This window comes from Falco rusticolus, chromosome Z, assembly GCF_015220075.1.
Source record: "Falco rusticolus isolate bFalRus1 chromosome Z, bFalRus1.pri, whole genome shotgun sequence".
Lineage (NCBI taxonomy): Eukaryota > Metazoa > Chordata > Aves > Falconiformes > Falconidae > Falco > Falco rusticolus.
In genome coordinates this window covers 74,031,336-74,049,442 of record NC_051210.1, presented here as the reverse complement: position 1 = coordinate 74,049,442, position 18,107 = coordinate 74,031,336, and the positions used below count along the sequence as shown (strand labels likewise).

Genomic DNA, 18,107 nt, shown 5'->3' with positions numbered 1-18,107 from the left:
CCTTGCAGGTGCTCTTGGCAGGGCTGCCTGCACGCAGCCTTCTGTGGCAACACCCAGGGGCACAGAAAGACCTACACCATGCCAGGAGATGTGCTGCAGGATGCCCAGAGGAGACTCAGAGACTCCTGGCATTCTGGGGGACAGCAGGTGACTGATGGCATCCCCCGGGTACCACAAGTGTTCGGGTATCTGGATCCATAGCTGTATGACTCACATTCACACCTGGTTTAAGTCCTGCCAAGGACCTCCTAGCCACTATAATGAAGGAAACAGGCAAGATCTGAAGATAACATCTAGTCCCTCTTCCTCCTGCCATCTCAGCCAGGTGGCTTAAAAGAAATTGTGTCAAGTGCCTCAGGACAGGATGCTGGTCACGTCCCCAGCCATGGGGGCTCCTGCTCTTCTTCCAGCACTGGGAGATGGTTGAGACCTGCCCTGGGAAAGACAACTAGGACCAGGCACTGCCCACAATCTTGCAAGCACCACCCTGGGCAGTGGGTCCTGCTGGAGCTGGGACAAGGGGAGCATTGTGCACAGGACTGGCAGGGAGCTTTGTAAAAGCAACAGCATACAGCTCATCTCCCCCATTTCATGTAGTGCTAATCTGAATCCTTGCCTCAGGAGCCAAGCAGGTGGCTGGGAGCCTTTCTCTGAGTGAATTATAATATCTTTAAAAACAAAAAATAACATAAAGCAGGCAGCTGAGCTTGAAAGTGGATAAATGCCCAGCACGGAGCACCTGAATGAATCCAAGTGCAAGCCTGGCTTTGGACTCTGAAGTCAGCGCATCTTCATGCTCTCAGTGGGTGTGGGGCTCAAACCCTCCGCGCGTGCCTTCTACCAGTTTTTGGGTAATTTATAGACATGCAAGTCTATCCAGAAAGCTGCTCTGTGAACCTCCAGCATCAACCCAGTCCAACTGGCCTGGTCATATTTGCCTCCCCTGAACAGCTCAGTGGGAACACTGTACAACACGGATCACCCACAAAAGCAAATCCTAACACTTGGTGTCCAAATCACATTCGTAGACCTGCAGCATCCCTCCAGCACGCTGTCCTCTTGCTGCACACCACCTACCCCACCTGATGGGTAAACCATTGACTAACAAATGTGTGCACCCTTTAATTACAGCACAGTGAATCCACTTAGTGCTGTTTCATTAGATAGCTCATCTATTCGAGGAGCTAAAACAGTACTTACTGAGCTCAGCAGCCCAAGTCACTGGATTTTCAGGCCTTTAATATTCACTCTGATCTGTTCATAAGTTATTCATAGGGAGTGGGAAATGCCTCACAAGAGAACTCACTCCAAATTGTGAGTGCTTCTGAGGCATTTTGCAATCTGCTTGCACAGGGAAAGGAGAGGAAAGTAATAAATAAATGATTGTTTACAAATTATTTACTTGTCTCCACTAATTTCCATGCTGTTTACCTGACAGAAGTCTGAAGTCAGGAACAGTTCAAGAAGACCTTCTCCTGGCATATCAGTGGATGGAAGTTGTGCAGCATGGGGAGAAAAAAGCCAGTGCAGCAGAAGAGCAAGAAGGAGCTAGTTTTGGCTAGCAGAACTGACCATCAAGTGCAGTCTTGCTTGGTCTTCACACTCCAGAAGGGATTGTCATGGATAAGGTCTCAGTGTAGCCCAAGCAGGCAGCTCCTCCAGCCACCTCTGCTCAGACGGCCAGCTCCATCCCATCCTAACAGATGATGATCTGTTTCCAAAGTGTCCCCCTTTGCATGACAGCTGGGCAGGCAGCCAGCAGTCCCCAGACGCACCACATTGTGGTGTATGTCCCCAAAATCTGGCAGTTGGTAGCAGCAACAGCAGCACAGGGCTGTCTTTTCTGTCCCAGCTCACCAAGTCACATGGAGTAAAGTCCAGTATTGCCAAGGCTTGCTGGGGGTCGTAAAGTCCTCAAGAATACTGTGGTCTACAGAAAATGACCAGGCCCTGCTAGGAGGTCCTCCTCTGTTCTTGAGGAGCCAGGGCTTTGTGGGGAAGATGAAGAGAAGGTCTCTGCTATGAGCTGCAGCAGACCAAGACGGGATGGGAAGGCTGACCTGTTTTGGCATCACCAGCGTTGGGTCTGTGAATGTGGGAAAGATGATGCTCACAGCCCATGGCGTGCCACCCCAGAAAGCACATGGGAATACTGCCCTAGGGCAAAGTCACCCCAGCAGACAACAGCTTCCTGAGGCAGGCAGCAGAATGAGCTTGTCCTCATATGTAGGACCATTTCAGATTTCTCGGTCCCATCTCGAGCTAATCTCCTACCATACACCAGAGACAGAAAATCACAGTGAAGAAGGATGGGGAGTAGCAAAGTTAATGTGTAGATGTCCCCCAGGGAAGGAAAAGACAACTTGGCAATGTCATGAGAGCAGGATACGCTGGAAACTGGTCAGTCCCAGCTGGGTTGATGTATCTTGCAGACCTCCCCATGCTTCATTCCCCTGCTGTTGCTCAAGGGTTTGGGAATTCCCTACAGCTGAGCGTTTAGATCCTGTATCCTTCTAGACTGGTCCTAGAGCATTATCGATGAATGGGGCTCTGGAAGGAGACACAAGATGCCTGTAGGGTGGAGAGGGATGTGCAGGCTGGGAAATGCCTGCTGAAGCTTGAACTTCGACTGCCACCGAGTGCTGGCAAAGATCATGTGAGGCTCAGGGCTTGGATAATGCAGTTAATCAGTATGTGATGAACACACCTCGCAGGATGGTGACCCACAGGAGGCAGAGTGGCACTGTGTATCAGGGACTGACTCGGTGTACAGAAGGGGCAGGTGGAAGTCAGATTTTTCAGCCTCAGCCTGCTGGTGGATAGACACCAGCACGAAAAATAATTTAGAGAAGATGGATATTGTACCAGAAAGACCCATGAGAAGCCTCTCCCCAGTGCTCACACCTGTTTTTGCCATGACCATACCCTGGGGATAGGCAATGGTGCCTAAGCTCTCAGGCTGCAGGAAGCTGAGCAGGGCTGCAGGTATGACAGAGATGGAGGGGGAATCTGGGATGCCTGGTCCAGATCCATGCTCTCACCTATAACATGGACAAAGAAAGCTGTCTGCAGGCTGTGGGACTCCTTTGGGGTCCTGTCTCCTCCATTGCCCTCCCTGTTCCCAGACACACCTCATTCCTTCACACCACCCCTCAATCCTCCGTGCCCCAAGATGCTTGGCACTGACCTGGCTCCCTGCAGACTTCCAACTCATCGCTGCCTGCAAGCAGCCCATAAATTATCCTTGTAGAGGCATCTCCCTTGGCCTTGGGGAGAGGGAATTTATCCCCCTGGCTCAGCTGTCAGAGAGACCTCCAGCTGCCAGGAATGATCAGCATGCTCTTAATTCATAGCAAGGGGTGCGGGGCCTCAGATGAAGGCTCCCATGCCTGCTTCCCTGCCAAACCTAGCAAGTACAATCTTTGGTGCATGTCCACATCCCAGGCCACAGAAACTGCTTAGGGGAAATTCCCCAGCATGAGTTAATTGCTGTGGTCCTTAATGAGGGTGCATGCAGCTGGGTGCTCTCATCAGGAAGCAGAGAGGCAGGAGAGAACTGCAGGTTAGGAGCCCCACACATGCTCTGGGTGATGGCCATCTATATGATGGGGACTTTCCCAGCTCCCTGGAAAGTCTTACAATATCCAGACCAACAAGCTGCAGGCAGATGATTCAGAGTTGCCCTAACCCTGGACAGTCACTGGCAAGTCCATCACAGATGCTGGTAGAAACATGGGCAAGATGTCCAGACACAAACATCTGGACATGCAGAAAGCACCTCTTGTCATTGTCCTGAGGAAATAGTACAGCCAAGTAGGCAAGAGGGGAGAAAGACATGGAAATGCCTGTAGGTCCCTTTGCCAGCGCACAGATACATCAGGGATGGATTCACAGCTGGGTGAGCTGGCTGAGAGCTGGCAGCAGTTCACTCGCTTACACCAGTCTGCTGATCTCCCTCCAAAGCCCCCCAGAGCCTGTCTCTCTGGTGTGAGATGAACACTGAGCAAATACCCTTTTTTCTTGCCACAATAACCCTCTTTAACTTTTCAACTTATCACCTGCACAGAGGTTTATAAAATTTTAAAGCTAATGGCGTCTCCAGTAATGATACTGCAGATGTACAAGCTGCATCCTGGGATGAATAAATTATAGGAGGCAGAGTAAATTGCAATGGGAAGGACAGCAGCTGCAGGATAGAAACAGATGGCTTTGCTGCTCGCCACAGCTTGGTCTCAGTGCGGGGTATGTTCCCAGGGCTGGCCTTTTCATGGTGGCTCTGATGACCACCTGGGCACACCTGCGGCTGCAGATCCCTGGAGCAACAGCAAACGCTGCAGCTATCGTGGTGCTCCGGGCAGGTGTTTTTGGTGCTGCTGTGGAGCTGGGCACCACGCTGGCAGTGCATGGCTCAGTGCAGGAGACCTGTCTTCCTTCTGCTGCTCACTGGGTTTTCATTCAGGAGGATGCTCACAGCCTCCAGGAGCTGACTTGGCAGCTTTCCTGAGGGGCTGCGGCTGTGGTTTTATTTGCTGCTGAATCTCTCCCAGCAAACCCTTTCCTGCCTTTCTCCATCCATGTACATAAGCACAGACAGTTCCCAGAGCAGGGTGGCTCTTCCTCTTAGCCTTGGCACGAGGCGCTAAGACCTGGGATGTGGATGCACATGGAATTGTGCCTCAGGTGCATGCTCATGTCCTGACTATGTGGCCAAGGGGGTCACCACAGCTCAGTACTTGGGCTCCTTCATACCCAGGGGCAGCAGAACCCCAGCTGAAGCCTGACAGTGCCACATTTCTCCAGCCCGCAGCACACTTGTCACATTCAACAGGGTGGCAGGCCAGGGCTGTCTCTGTTTCAAACAGGGGACAGGGTAACAGAACAGCTGTGATTCCCAGCTCTGTTAAGCTGTGCATCCCCTGGCCACACTCTGTGCCTCTGCTGACTGCTTCAGTGCCTGCCTTTCCCCTTGTGCTGGTTCATGTCCCAGAGAAACTCATTCTGAGACAGGTAACTGCTGCCAGTTCATGTTCAGGGCTCCTCAGATGCTGCTGTGATCGTGCCTCAATATTAACCAGCCTGGGCTGACCCTCACTGCAGGACTGGGATCTCAGCCACGTGCCTGGGTGCTGCTGCCACCTCTGAGGCTGCGGCTGGAGCAGCTCAGCCCTGGTGATGTTGGAGGGGTGCAGGGTGAGCCACAGGTGGCAGAGGACCCAGGAACACGGAGACAGGAAGCCCCTAAGTTGCTTCATTCCCTGCACCTCCTTGTGAGTACTGTGGTCCTCTGGCCTAAGGGACATACTGTGGAGCCTGCCCCTGCCACGGGGACTCCAGCAAGGCTGATGAACGGCAGGTGCTTCACTCTTAGAGCTTTCGATGTCACCAGAGGCCCTCTGGCAGAAATACAGCTCTTTAATATATGGTCAGCCAGCATGGCTATGTCTCTGAGGGATGCACAGCTCATGCTGACTCACACCCTACACACACTGCTGATGGTCATGGGGTCCAACCAGTCTCAACCATGCTGCATGATGGCTGCACCATGCTAATCTGTCCCATTCTTCACACAGTGTCCCTGGCCAGGTCGAGAGTGTGCAGGAGGAATTCACCCTCCTCTGTTCCTGCTGATGTGCTAGAGGGTTGTGCTGCCATCCTGAGGGACCTCAACAGGCTGGAGACATGGGCCACCAGGAACTTAATGAAGTTCAACACAGAGAAGTGCAAAGTCCTGTCCCTGGGGAGGAATAACCCTATGCACCAATATATGCTGTGGGCCACCCAGCTGGAAAGCAGTTTGGAGGACAAGAACCTGGAGACCCTGGTGGACACCGAGCTGAGCTGAACATAAGCCAGCAATGTGCCTTTGCTGCTAAGAAGGTGTCCTGGGTTACACTACAGAAGTATTGCCAGCAGGTCAAGGGAAGGAGATCCTTCCCCTCTACCAGCACTGGTGAGGCCACACCTGGAGTGTTGTGTCCAGTTCTGGGCTCCCCAGTACAAGAGAGTTGTAGATGTTACTGGAGAGTCCAACAAAGGGCCACAAGGATGGTGAAGGGACTGGAGCATTTGTCCTATAAGGAAAGGCTGAGAGATCTGGGACAGTTCAGCCTGGAGAAGAGGAAGCTCAGGGGGGTCTTGCTGATGTTTATAAATACCTGAAGGGAAGGTGTAAAAAGGATGGAACCAGACTCTTCTCAGTGGTGTCCAGTGACAGGACAAGAGGCAACGGGCACAAACTGGAACACGGAATGTTCCCTCTGAACATCAAGAAACACTTTTACTGTGAGGGTGACCAACCACAGGAGCAGCTGGCCCAAGCAGATCGTGGAGTCACTGTCTTTGGAGATATTTAAAAGCCATCTGGATGTGGTCCTGATCAACCGGCTCTGGGTGCCCCTGCTTCAGCAAAGATGACCTCCAGAGTTCCCTGAAAATTTCAGCCACTCTGTGATTCTGTGAAGAAAAATGTATGCATTACAACTGTTGCATTACTTTTTTTGCATGTCTCCAGGTTGGAGGCTGGCAAGTCTACACCTCATCACCTAGAAAGCAGGAAGATGGACACTCCTGGAGATATGGCCAGGCTTTAGCTGAATGAAAACACTTTCTCAAAGCCCATTCATATCCATGGGCTAAGGAAGCCCAACCTAAGCATGGTGGAGATGTGTCTGTGGACAGAGGGGAGCAATTCCATTCCAGACCTAACTATGTCTGGCTGGACCTCAAGAGTTCCTGCGCCCAGCCCCAGCCAGGGGACAGGCCACCTGTCCACGTGCCCTTGGCTGGGCTTGGATACCAAACCTGGCCTAGGACCGTGCATGAAGTCCCCCTGGGATGGCAGGAACCCAGCAAAAGCAACACCCAGCGCCAGCGTTAGTGTGGCTCACTCCTTTGCAAGCAGCCCCAAACACTGGCCAAGCTCAAGGTCCTTGGAGCACCAGGGTTGCAGCATCTCCAGGACTATGGTAAGAGCAGCGCTGGGAGGGGACGGGGTCGCTGTTCTCTTTGTCTGGAGAAAGTTTTACTGTGCTGGGTAGCACCGTCTAACTCCACTTTCGTGGTTTCATTGCCTCGTTCCAGAGCGATTGCGCAGGCGAATGTGTCCAAAAGCAGATGGATCCGCTAAGCATTTCTTTGTTGCACATTATCTCATACAGTTTGGGTGCAATAAAACTTCCAGGCAGAACAAATCTTCAAGCTTGTGCCGTGCCTTATTTTTAGCTGCGAAGTACGTCTGTTTTAGTGCTCCTAATCCCTAGCTTGGTAGTAATTTATGGAGCGAGCTCTTGGCTCGCTTGGGCCAGAAGATTTGTAGTAAAACTTTTATAAGTTGCAGAGATAAATCCCATGGACTCTTGCAGTCTTGGGGGACTTTCCTCCAGAAGTGTGTTTTGCTGAGCACTCCCTCAGCATGGGAGCACGTTCAGGCGAGAAAGCATCAGATGGCTGAGAATAAACTGTCCTGGGTGTCGTCATGATCTGCAAATTGCCTGGAAAAAGAAACCAGGGGCGGCCACGGATTCCCTGGCCTCTGACATGCCAGAGTTATGAGAGACCCTGCTCATCAGGAGCTGTTTTCCCAGGTGGAGGTCCTTTGGGTGGTGCCTGGCAGGCCTTAGGGATGAACCACGTTGCTGGGCTATGCCAGGTGGTGAGATGCCTGAGCAGGAGCATGGTGGCTCCAGCTTTGATGGGATTATTGGGATGACCGACTGCTTACTCATGCATGGAAACCTGCACACATATCACCTTGGAGCTGTTAGCAAGGACAAGAATGTGGCTTACAACAGAGGCAGTAGCAAAGGTCTTTTCTTCCATTGCCTTGGCCTCCCTCAGGGAAGGGGTGTGCAGGATGGAGCACTACCTAATGCTTCAGTGGAGCAGGGGCTTGAGAAAAGTCAAGGAGCAGAGGAGGGGAAGGAGAACAAGACATGGGACATAGCAGCAACCCCTTCCAGATCCCAGTGGAAAAACAGGCTAACAGTTATTCTCCCAGCTCAACCATCCAAGGGTGGTCTGCAACATCAGACCTGGGTTTCTTGGAGCCCTGATGCTTTCTGAAGCTGACAGCTCTCAAGGACACCCCATGCCCTGTCCCTGATGCCTCCAATGAGCAGGAGGCACTTGGACTCAGCCCAACAGCTGGGGCAAGAGCTTCTGTGTAATTTCTGCAGCACATCCCAGCAGGGAGGCCAGTGATTCACCATCTGCATACTGTGCTGCAATGGGGTGATACTCGCTTTGCTGCTGTGTTTAGATTCACGCAGACCCATATTCCCGAGTACTTCAAATTCCCAAGATCACTTTTTTCTGAAGAGAAGATGTTTCCAGGAACCATAAAGGAAGGAAGGTCAAATCAGAGAGGAGACAGTACAATTCTACATAACTTTATAACCTGAGCAGGTATCAAGGTTAACAGCAGCTGATTGGGTAAATGCTCTCCCTGTACACTAGCTCCTCCAAAGATGGAGCAACCTTCTCTGTTCTTAGCATAGGGATGCCTCTAGGATACAACCTGCCGATGCCATTGCCAGCTGTTACGGTGGAGACGATGTGTCTTTCTCAAATGTTTCTGGGTGATTTAGTCAAGGAGCAAGTCAACCAATGCCCAAATTTAGTGTCTTTGCATCTTTTTGGTGTCCTTTGGCAAACGCAGAGAGCAGATTCCATCCCATTACAAGCCATTGGGAGCTAGGTGGGTTGGGCTGGGCAGGAGGATAGACCCGAGAGGTATCCTCCTCACAGTCCTACCTCTCCTCCCAGAAATGCAGGTAGCCCACTCCCACTGTCCATTGCAAACCTTTTCCCAGGCTGAAAGTCTCCCAAACACTGCCTGAAGCTGGGAAATGTTGGAAATTCCTCTGTGCCTTCCTGTCTGTAACCAGCAGCATCTGCAATGAGGGATGCTTTCCACATTATCTGCAGGCTCCTGCACAAACCACCCCCTACCTGCTTACTCTCCTAAATGCCAGCCAGTCCCAAAAGCCTGCTGTTCCCTCTGCCAGCTCACAGCCCACACACTTTCTGCTCTGCTACCTTCCCCAGCCCTGCCATCTATCCCCATCCCTTGTAGGAGCAATGCTGGTCTCCTGTCACGCTGGAGAGGCTTCTGTCACCCAGGACATCCTCCCCTCCAGTCCCCATGAGGCTCTGCCAGGGCAGCAGGTTGGCCAAAGCCCCCTCCCACCACCCACAATGTGCTGCCAGAGTGGGCACACTACTGGCACAGATACATTTCTAGTCCCTGTCCTCAGTGCCATGCAAGGACATGACCTGTTGGTGCACAGGGCAAATTTTTGATGAGCAGGGCTCCCCATGCAGCTCCCAAAAAGTTTAATTTCTTTCAACTTTTCTCGTGTCTTTTCACATTTTAACCTGGTTTTCCAAGTGAATGAGCCGGTTTTCCAGAGCCTGAGGAAGAAGACACACAGCTGGAGCCACGTGTGCCCAACCAGGCTGGTCACTGCATCTCATCCACTGCAGGGGAAGGAGCTAAAAAGATTCCTGAGCCAGCAGCAGGCATTGCAGCAGCAGGCATTGCAGCAGCTCCACTTGACCCGAGCAAGCAGTGGCCTGGTGGAGGCAGGGAGCCAGGCAAGGGTTCCCAAAAGGACCCGCGGAGCGGGTTCTTAGCAAGCAGGTGTGCAGGCTGTGGTCTGCTCCTGCTGCTCCTGCTGCTGTGGCGGCTGCTGCTGCTGCTGCTGCTGCTGCTCCCGCGCGGGCAGCGGTCTGTGCTGCCCTCGCACGGCTGCGCTGCAGGCTGGGCGTGCTGCTGGGCTGTGCAGCCCCCCGGCCCGCCTCGGCCTCGACCCCCGCCGCCTCCCCGCAGCGGGGCTGGGCTGTGTTCGGGGTCTGCGCTGCAGCCAGCGCCGCAGCTCCCAGCACGGCCGCAACACCGGCGCAGACCGATGAAGGTGCTGGTCGAAATGCATCTCCACCGTCCTCCGCAGAAGCCAGCCCCTCACCGACCCCATGAACCCACAGATGCAGGCTGTGCCGCAGGACTGTCGCCAAGCCTGCAGGACACCTCCAAACAGCCATGGGTGTACTAACACATGCCACCCTGTTGGTGATACGTCTCACAGGGACCCCCACCTCTGTGACACTGTCGGGGAGCTGCAGCAGGTGCTCTGCACCGGGGCAGCTCACACAGCCCCTTGATGAGGGACAGAGTCGTCCCCTAAGGAGGGATATTTCCCCCTCTCCCACGCCACCCTCTCATCCTGATCCCAAGAAAGAGGCCCAGACCAGCTTCCAGCAATGAGCTATAACCCATCCAGACAGCAAATGCCAGGGACTTACTGGAGATACTGGGTTTATGGCACATGCATAAACCCTTCTTTTCTGTTCACAGACCTCTCCATCTTCTCCATTGCTTCCCTCCTCTGCGTTGCTGCTTATGCCCCTGCAAATGGCACCTGCTGCTCTGCAGGTGTTGTTTCTCACAGAGCGGGTAATGAACCCAGCCATGCTCAGGGAAACATCAGGTTTCCCTAATGTATCACCCAAATGTCCAGCCCACTGCATCTCCTCCTGGTGCAGGGGTGGCTGTCGCTCCCTCCCTTTCAATACGGGTAGGCTGTTCTCCACCCAGACCTGCCCTTGCTCAAGGGATGCTTGCTATTACTCGCCAGTTCCTCAGTTTCCCTGGTGCCTCTTAGCTCAAGGTCCATCTTCTTGTGACCCTGTGACATAGAGGTAGATGCCTTGGATTGTGCTGCTGCTTCTCTCCCAGATGCCCCACTCTTCCTGGAGCAGCTTGGAGCAGTGCCAGCTCAGAAACACTGGCCAAGCTGGATGCTTTTGCCTTTCTACAGATTAGAAAGCTGTTGCCTGAAGCATCATCCTCAGAGGATGTGCCTGAAAAATTCAAAACTCTAGGGGAGTTTTGAATGGAGATTGGGATGGCTTGGCTCCTTTCAGGAATTCCCTGCCTCACAGAGACATACTCTTTGATGCCTACCTGTCTTTAAACCCAGGCATGTCCCTGTCCTGCCTCACGCTGTCACCTGCCACAGTCCTGCTGTCTTTCCCACCATAGTTTTTCCTGACTTGTTTCCTTCCAAAACTTGGCTTTTCAGAGTATTTATTTGCTTGGAGGAAAGAACTCCAGACAGGTATCCCCAAAGCTCTGACTGATTCAGGTTCCCACTGCAATAGGCAAAGCCTCTGAGCATCAGGAACCCAGGATTTCTGGAGCACAGAGGAGGGGTGTCCCTGTTACCTCCTGTAGAACAAGCCACCATGACATCCCTCGCCTTGGGTATCACAGTGCTCTTTCTCACCACAGGGGAAGGAGCAGCTTTTGAGGATTTGAAGCCTGATGCTGTCTTCACCTCTGCTGTGACTTTCTCATCAGTGAAAGAGGGAAACTCCAGTGTGATGGGTCGGAGTTACTGGGACCTGCTGGTGCTGTGGAGCAGGGAAAGGCCACAGAGGGGTGCGAGGCACAAGGCTGCAGCCAGGCCGGGGACTCCGGAGGAGGCAGATGCCACCCGGGCAGCGAAGCGCATCCCTGGTCTGCAGCCGGGAGAGGGCAGCCGCAGCCCGAGCAGCGGGGCCGGGAAGGCTGCCTGCAGCCCGGGCCTAGGCGGGGACTGTTCCTGCTCCCCCCGCCAGCCTCACAGCCCTTGCTGAGCACCCCCTGGTCCTGCCTGGTGGCTGCTGCCCTCCCCGGGCCTGTGCACACACCAGCCCCGTGCTCACCCGCTAAACACCCTCCTCCAGCAACGACACTCTGTGATGGAGCAGAGGATCCATCAGGATGGAGGGGTTTCAGTGCCGTGCTCTGAGTCTTCCCATCTTGCCCCTATTTTCCCAGCTCTGCTCCCTCCATGCTGCAGCATCACCTGGAGCCCAGAGGCATGGATCCGGGCTCATGGGGGCAGGACCAGTGGGGCTTTTCACGTCAGTGTAAAGACCTTTCCCATCCAATATGGGCCACATCCAGAAGCAGCCTCCAGGAGCATGCGCATAAAAAGAGATCCCATCCTGCCCTGATCCATAGGTGGTAGCAGGTCCCAGGGATGGCTCCCCTCTGATTTTACACTAGCCTGGCCGTGGGATGGGGGGAAAAGGAGGCCTCTCTGCAGGCAACGTGCCTAACAGCCAGAAGCAGGGTCTCAGACATTAGTGGAGCTGGTCCAGCAGGCACAGCAGAAGAATCTCGACCTGGAGCAGGCAGATGTTGCAGGAACAGCAGCATCACGTTGGCTCTGCTGATATTAGCCAGGGAGACAGAGTTATTCTGCCAAGGGACCAAGGAGCAGGTATGTGAGTGATGGGTCTGAACAAATGAAAGCCAGTGGCTTTGGGAAGCAGATGAACCTCATCCATGGGCAGGGTCCCCTTGTGCAGCACCCCAGGGGGTGGCTCCGGGGGCAGCATCCAGCTGCAGAGAGCTGGCACTGGGGAGATGCTGCCCAGAGCCACAAGAGAGGGGAGGAGAGGTGGAGTCATCCATGTCTGGAAGGAAACATTCCAGTTTTCCTTTGCAAATAACGTCTCATGTTCCACTTTTCCAGGTTTTTCTTGCTCACTATCTCACGCTATAAATTTCATGTCTTCAGAAAGTCAGGCTCATACATTGTGAATTCAGTGAATTCCTGCCTGGACTTTCTTTTGTTGGAAAACACAAAGACTTAAGATACCTAAATACAACAAGACTAATATCGAGCTCTAAAAATCCTCCTTACAGGCAACTCTGTACCCTCCATAATTTTAACTCTCTCAGACCACCCTGCTGATGATTTGACCAAGTGTTCAGTTCCACACAGTGGGCTCTGGCACCCAGCTGCCTGCTCTGGGGGGAGGGTTGCCAAATGGCCCTGGTTGTCAGGAGTTGGCTCACCTCCCCCTGTTTATCAGCTCACTACCTTTTTCTCCCTTTTATAGCAAGGCAGCCCAGAGAGCCATGTGACTCTGTTGCGACCAGAAGTGCTCCGAGTGCCGGGAGGTTTCGTCTCATGTCCCCAGGTTGCTGGCTGGTGGTTTTGGACTGAGATCCCTAAACACCAGCCCAGCCCTTGCTGCTGCCAGTCAAGTCCTGGCAGAAGGGCAGCCCCTATAAATAGCCATGTGTATAATGTCACCTCTCTCTGCTTTACTTCTTCAGCTGCAAGTTTACCCATGACTTGTAGCAATGCAGCTTTGCATGCTGCTGCCTGGGTGCTTGCAGTGCACAGTTGTGGGGAGCAGCTAGGGTGGCTTGAACCTCCATCTGGGCACATATCCCCAGCCCCATAGGAAAGAATTCTGTCCTCAGCATCCTCCAATACTTAAAACCCATCTTTAAAGCAACCATGGTCACCACCGTGGTGTCCTCTTCAGGATGAGGACCTGCCATGGCAGCAGAGCTGAAGCAGGCTGTGTGGAGCTGCTGTCCATGGGCAGCAAACAGCTGGAGTCCCACCAGCCCAAAGAGCTGGTGAGCCCCAGGCTCTGCACATCAGATTGGCAGCTCGGCTGTGTACCCCATGCATCCTTTTCAGGGCTGACAGAGATGGATAAAGAGAAAGTCCTGAAGCAGGGATGTGGCTACGGAGACTGGGACAAAAGATGTGACCAGGCTGGGACATCCAGGTGCTAGTGCAGGTAATGACTGTGGTGTGGCATTGGGCTGGGTGTTCATCAACAATTTCTTCTGACATGGTGTGGCTGGACATGTCTGGGACAAGCCACCCTATTCTTGGACAAGACGAGCATTGGATGGATCTCATCATCCTGCTCCTTGACCGGATCGCTCTCAGCCACAGGATAGCAGTATGAATCAGGGCAGGAGCCATACTGCAGCACTTGGGGTTTTTGTTACTTTCTTTTCGCAGTGTGGGCAGCCTGAGCTATGACCATAACAAATAAAGCGACAGCCAGCAAGCAGAGCTCTCTGGTTTCCTGTACACCTCAGGCTGGCCAGGGTAAACACACAACAAGCTTGCACTTCAAACAGGGCCATGCCCATGGCATGTCAGCCAGAGCATGGCCACGCGCCCAGACAGCACAAGCAAAGCTGCTGAGCAGGAGACTTCACGGGACAGGTCTCACGCAAGGCAAAAAGGCTGGTGCTGACCAGCACAGCTCCACTGACCCACAGTGCCCTACATCCAGCAGGCACCTGCACCTCTGGAATAGTCACCTGTTCCTCTGTGATTACAGGGACAGTCACTGGGACTGGCCTCTGGGGCATGTGTATACCTTGTAATTAATTAGTCCAGCCCCATCCAAGCGAAGGCTTCATGGTCATGGACCATCCTTACACAGGGCAAGGAGAGGCTCCACACCACTGGCCATCTCTGCACAGGAGGAGATGCACCCTGTGGCAGTGCCCTCTGCACAGAAACACCACGGCCTCCTGATGCACCCATCTCCAGCCCCCACAATCCTCTTTCATCCATCCATCTCCTTCACTCGCACCATGCAGACAGCAATCCAGCAAGTGCTAATTCATTCAGTGCAGTTGAGGACTGACATCCCTGTCCCTTGGCACGGAACCTGCACATCAGCATGACGCATCTCACTTCAAGTTTGGTCCCACCCCACCTCCTGAGCTTCTGATCCCAAACCTCCCGATCTCTTCACCCAGCCCAGCACATGGTAGCCCAGTTCATGGATGTGGCTGCTTCTTCCCAGCAAAGAGCTCAGGGCATCTTTGAGCAGATACTGGCAGTGAGTCAGGCAAAGCTGTGGACTGAGAGGGAGCAATGCACAGCTCATGTGGCCCCAGTTCAGCTGGTCCTTGCATGGGTTTGTGATAGTGTAATATAATCCCCAACCGTCTGCTCATGTGTCCAGGTCTCGACCTGCCTGGACAAGAGCTGGCAGCTTCCCCTCTGGCCTGTTCTCTGCTCAGAGGGGAGGGAGAGGGAAGAGAGACCCTACTACCCCAAATTCAATCTTTCTGGGGTCCTGAGAGGGAGACCAGTGGCTGGACAAGATGCTGCAGACAGCTTGGGAGATGTCCTTTTGTAAACTCTCTTGCAACGGCAGAATGGAGGAGTTGGGAGGCTCGTCAAGGTTGCGATCCTCATCTGAGCCTGAGGATGGAGCAAGGGAAGAGCTGCAATGTCAGAGCTGCAGAATATGCCAGCGTTGCTTTCCCTGTGCCAGGGAGGTGCAGAGGAGTCCTTCCCCGAGGACTCCAGGGTGCATGCGGCCCCACTGAGCATGCTGGTCACCCGGCAGACCCACACCACTCCTGCCAAACCCGCTCCTTCTTCACCCAATGTTGCAGCTCTCTAGCTCTGCCCAGAGCTGGTGACCCAGCGCCCCACCACATCCCTTGTCCCAGCACTACAGTGAGATGTCTGTCCGCTCCAACCCGCCAACACGGAGACCCCTCCAAATCAAGCTCTGCTCTCGGCTACCCAGCCTCAAGGGTGGCCCCAGCCCTGCAGAGCTGGGGGATTCCCCAGATCCTCAGCTTGGCTCGGCTCTCCAGCGCTGCAGCGGTGGAGAAAGCAGCGTGTGGCTTCTCGCCAGCGCTGGCGCCAAGCAGCCCGGCTCCCGGCGCCCAGAAAGCACCATGGAGTGCTGGGGAAAGCTCAGGGTCTGCCCCCGGGGGGGGACCCAGGGCCAAACGCTTGCTGCATCCCGCCCAGCTCTGCTCCTTCCAGAGAGGCTGATCCTGCAAGATGCTCAGTGTCCCTCAGCTCGTGCAGACTGCAGAGTGCAGAATGGTGTGGAGAGGCGGGAAGGGGAAAGTGAGAAGCTGGATGGAGAAAACTTCTCTCTCTCCTCTGTCTGCTCAGGACCAGCCCCTCCTACATCCCCAGGCTCTCAAAATCCATGTGAGCCACTAGCTATGGGCAGATGGCAGCAGGCTGATGGGACCAGTCCTCTCCTGCAAAGCACCTGAGAGGCCACAAGAGCTGACTCAGGGAGGGACATCCCCAGCCCTGGCACGGCCCCAGATCTGGTAGCGCAGGAGGGACAGATCCGTCCACACGTGGCTGGTGGGGTGGCAGCCCAGGACACAAGCAGATATGCTGCACTGGGCTATTCCTCAGGCGATGCGGGCACCAAGCTTGAAGCACAGCCAAGCACAGCACCTGCAGCGCCGCAGGGAGCTGGTGCGAGCCCTGGGCCGGGCACACTCATGCTCACACAGCCTGCACCTCTCCGAAATCCGTTATTGTTGGGCGGCATGGGAGGGCTGGAGCGAAGGAAAACACAGTTTGTTACTGTGGGGTTACGCAGCAGGTGAGATGACTCACGGGCGTGTTATCGTGGGGTTGCAGAGGTGTGTCGGGACACAGGCAAGGATCAATTTATTATTGTAGGGTTGCAGAGGGGGGCTGTGACCCCGTTTATTGCTGCCAGGCTGCAGTCTATTGAGCAGGATTGCTAGAGTGGCACTGCACGGGTGCTGCACGCACCTGGGGCATGCAGCCGTTATCTCTGCACAGGCGCTGTGCCCAGCAGAGGGAAATGCTGGGTCTGTCCCAGGACTCCAGCAGTGCTGGTCCCAATGCCATCACGCAGTGTTCCCGGCGTGTCCCAAGGGGACCCCAGACCGCACTTGGTCCTGGGTGTCAGGCGAGGAGGAAATTCTCAATGGGTCTTCACCAGCTGGTCTCCTGTCGCAGGCTTTCAACATACTGTTTTCCTCCTGAAAAGTTTCACTGTGATAAAAATCGCGAGCCAAACCCATTTCCAAGAGAAAGCAGGCAAGGTGATGGAGGGGTCATGCGAAAGGGGTGTGCAAACACCCACCAAAAGCTGTGAGGAGGAACGAGGCTTTTCTTCAGGTGAGGAACACGAGCCCCGGGGCCAGATTTCACCTTGTGCGTTGCCCACCAAATAAACCGCTACAAAAACAAGCCCCAAGGAAATGCCCCTCCCAGTAGCAAGGGAAACTGAGTCACAGGTAGGACCTGCCTGCCTCGGCTCCTCCGGGATGCTGGGAGAGCAGCAGGCAGGGCTGGCGGGCGCCGGAGGTGCTGCCCCGCGAGGGGAGGGCTGTGCCCGTCGGAGGGTCCCGCAGGGACCTCCGTGCACCACTGACCCCCGGGGGATCCCGCGCCCAGCGCCCCTGCAGGGGCGGGACGGCGAGCCGCGGGGGGGACGGGGACCGCGCACCCCGGGGAGGACCCGGCACCCCCGGGGGGCGGGGTGGGGGGGTGGCGGGCAGCGGCGCGGAGCCGTCCCGGGGCGGGGGGCGGCTCGCAGGCAGGAAGCGTCCCGGGGCGGCGGCGCAGATTGGCAGCGCCCTGCTCCAATGGCGCGGCGGGGCGGGCGGCCTCGCACCGCCCGCGCCACCCGCCCAGCCAGCCCGGCGCGGGCACCCCGCTCCCGGCCACGCTCCCGGCCCCGCTCCCGGCCCCGGCCCCGGCCCCGGCCCCGCTCCGCCGAGCGCCATGGACACATAGCCGCGGCGCCACGCAGGAAGGTAGGAAAGCGGCCCCCGGCCCCACCCCGAGGGCAACGGCCCGACGCCGCGGTGAGGGGCGCGCTGCTGCGGCCAGGCTGCCGGCTGCTCCGGCTGTGCGCTGCCTGCGGGGAGAGCTGGGGGTGCGTGTGTGTGCGGGTGCGTGTCGCCTCGCAAAGCAGCTGGGCAGCGACTTGGCCTCCTGCTTCCCCCCGCCTGCCAGGGGGTAACCCCTGCTGCTCCCCTTCCTCGTCTGCCGCCTCGCCCGGAGATGCTCGGGGGACGGACGGAGTTCCCGGAGTGGGATCTTTGAGCCCCTTCCCCAGCTTCCACAGATGTCCCGTCCCCCCCATCCCCCCCCCCCCCCCCCCCCCCGCGCCAAATTGGGACACCCCCTTCCCCCCATCTCTAGGGGGATTTTTCTGGACCAACACCAGCAAAGGTCCCCTCTGGCAGGGCCCCCTCTTCTCCTGGGGGGTCTAGGGAGGGAAAAGCTGCTCCCAATTACAAGAGGCGCGGAAAAAGGCGCTTTCCCATGCGCGGGCACTGGCAGGTCTCTCTGGCTGCCTTGTCCCTCATTGCCCCAGGATGCTGTCTCAATCACGACTTCTCTGTCCTCTGCCAGCCCCTGCGGGTGCCCAGCCCTGCGCTGTGCCCACTGCCACACTCATAAGCTGGGCAGTGTCACCCCCGAGGTCCCCTTTGAGCTCTGGCTACAGGCTAGTGAAGGGTGTCAGAGGGCACC

The 18,107-nt window shown here is 55.5% G+C and overlaps 1 protein-coding gene across 3 annotated transcripts in view; it reads left to right on the top strand.

Annotated features, from left to right (window-relative positions):
• Positions 1 to 17,197: 17,197 nt before the first annotated feature.
• IL11RA (interleukin 11 receptor subunit alpha) overlaps positions 17,198 to 18,107 on the top strand; it is a 33,334-nt gene continuing 32,424 nt past the window's right edge. For 2 of the 3 annotated variants that reach the window (XM_037373883.1, XM_037373884.1), the window contains exon 1: positions 17,269 to 17,383. Coding sequence is in view for 1 of the 3 variants with exons in the window: in XM_037373885.1 (XP_037229782.1) it covers positions 17,213 to 17,383 (171 nt within the window). In the remaining 2 variants the exon portion in view is untranslated. Of the gene's footprint in view, positions 17,384 to 18,107 lie in introns of all 3 variants that reach the window. The other variant, XM_037373885.1, reaches the window with a different exon arrangement.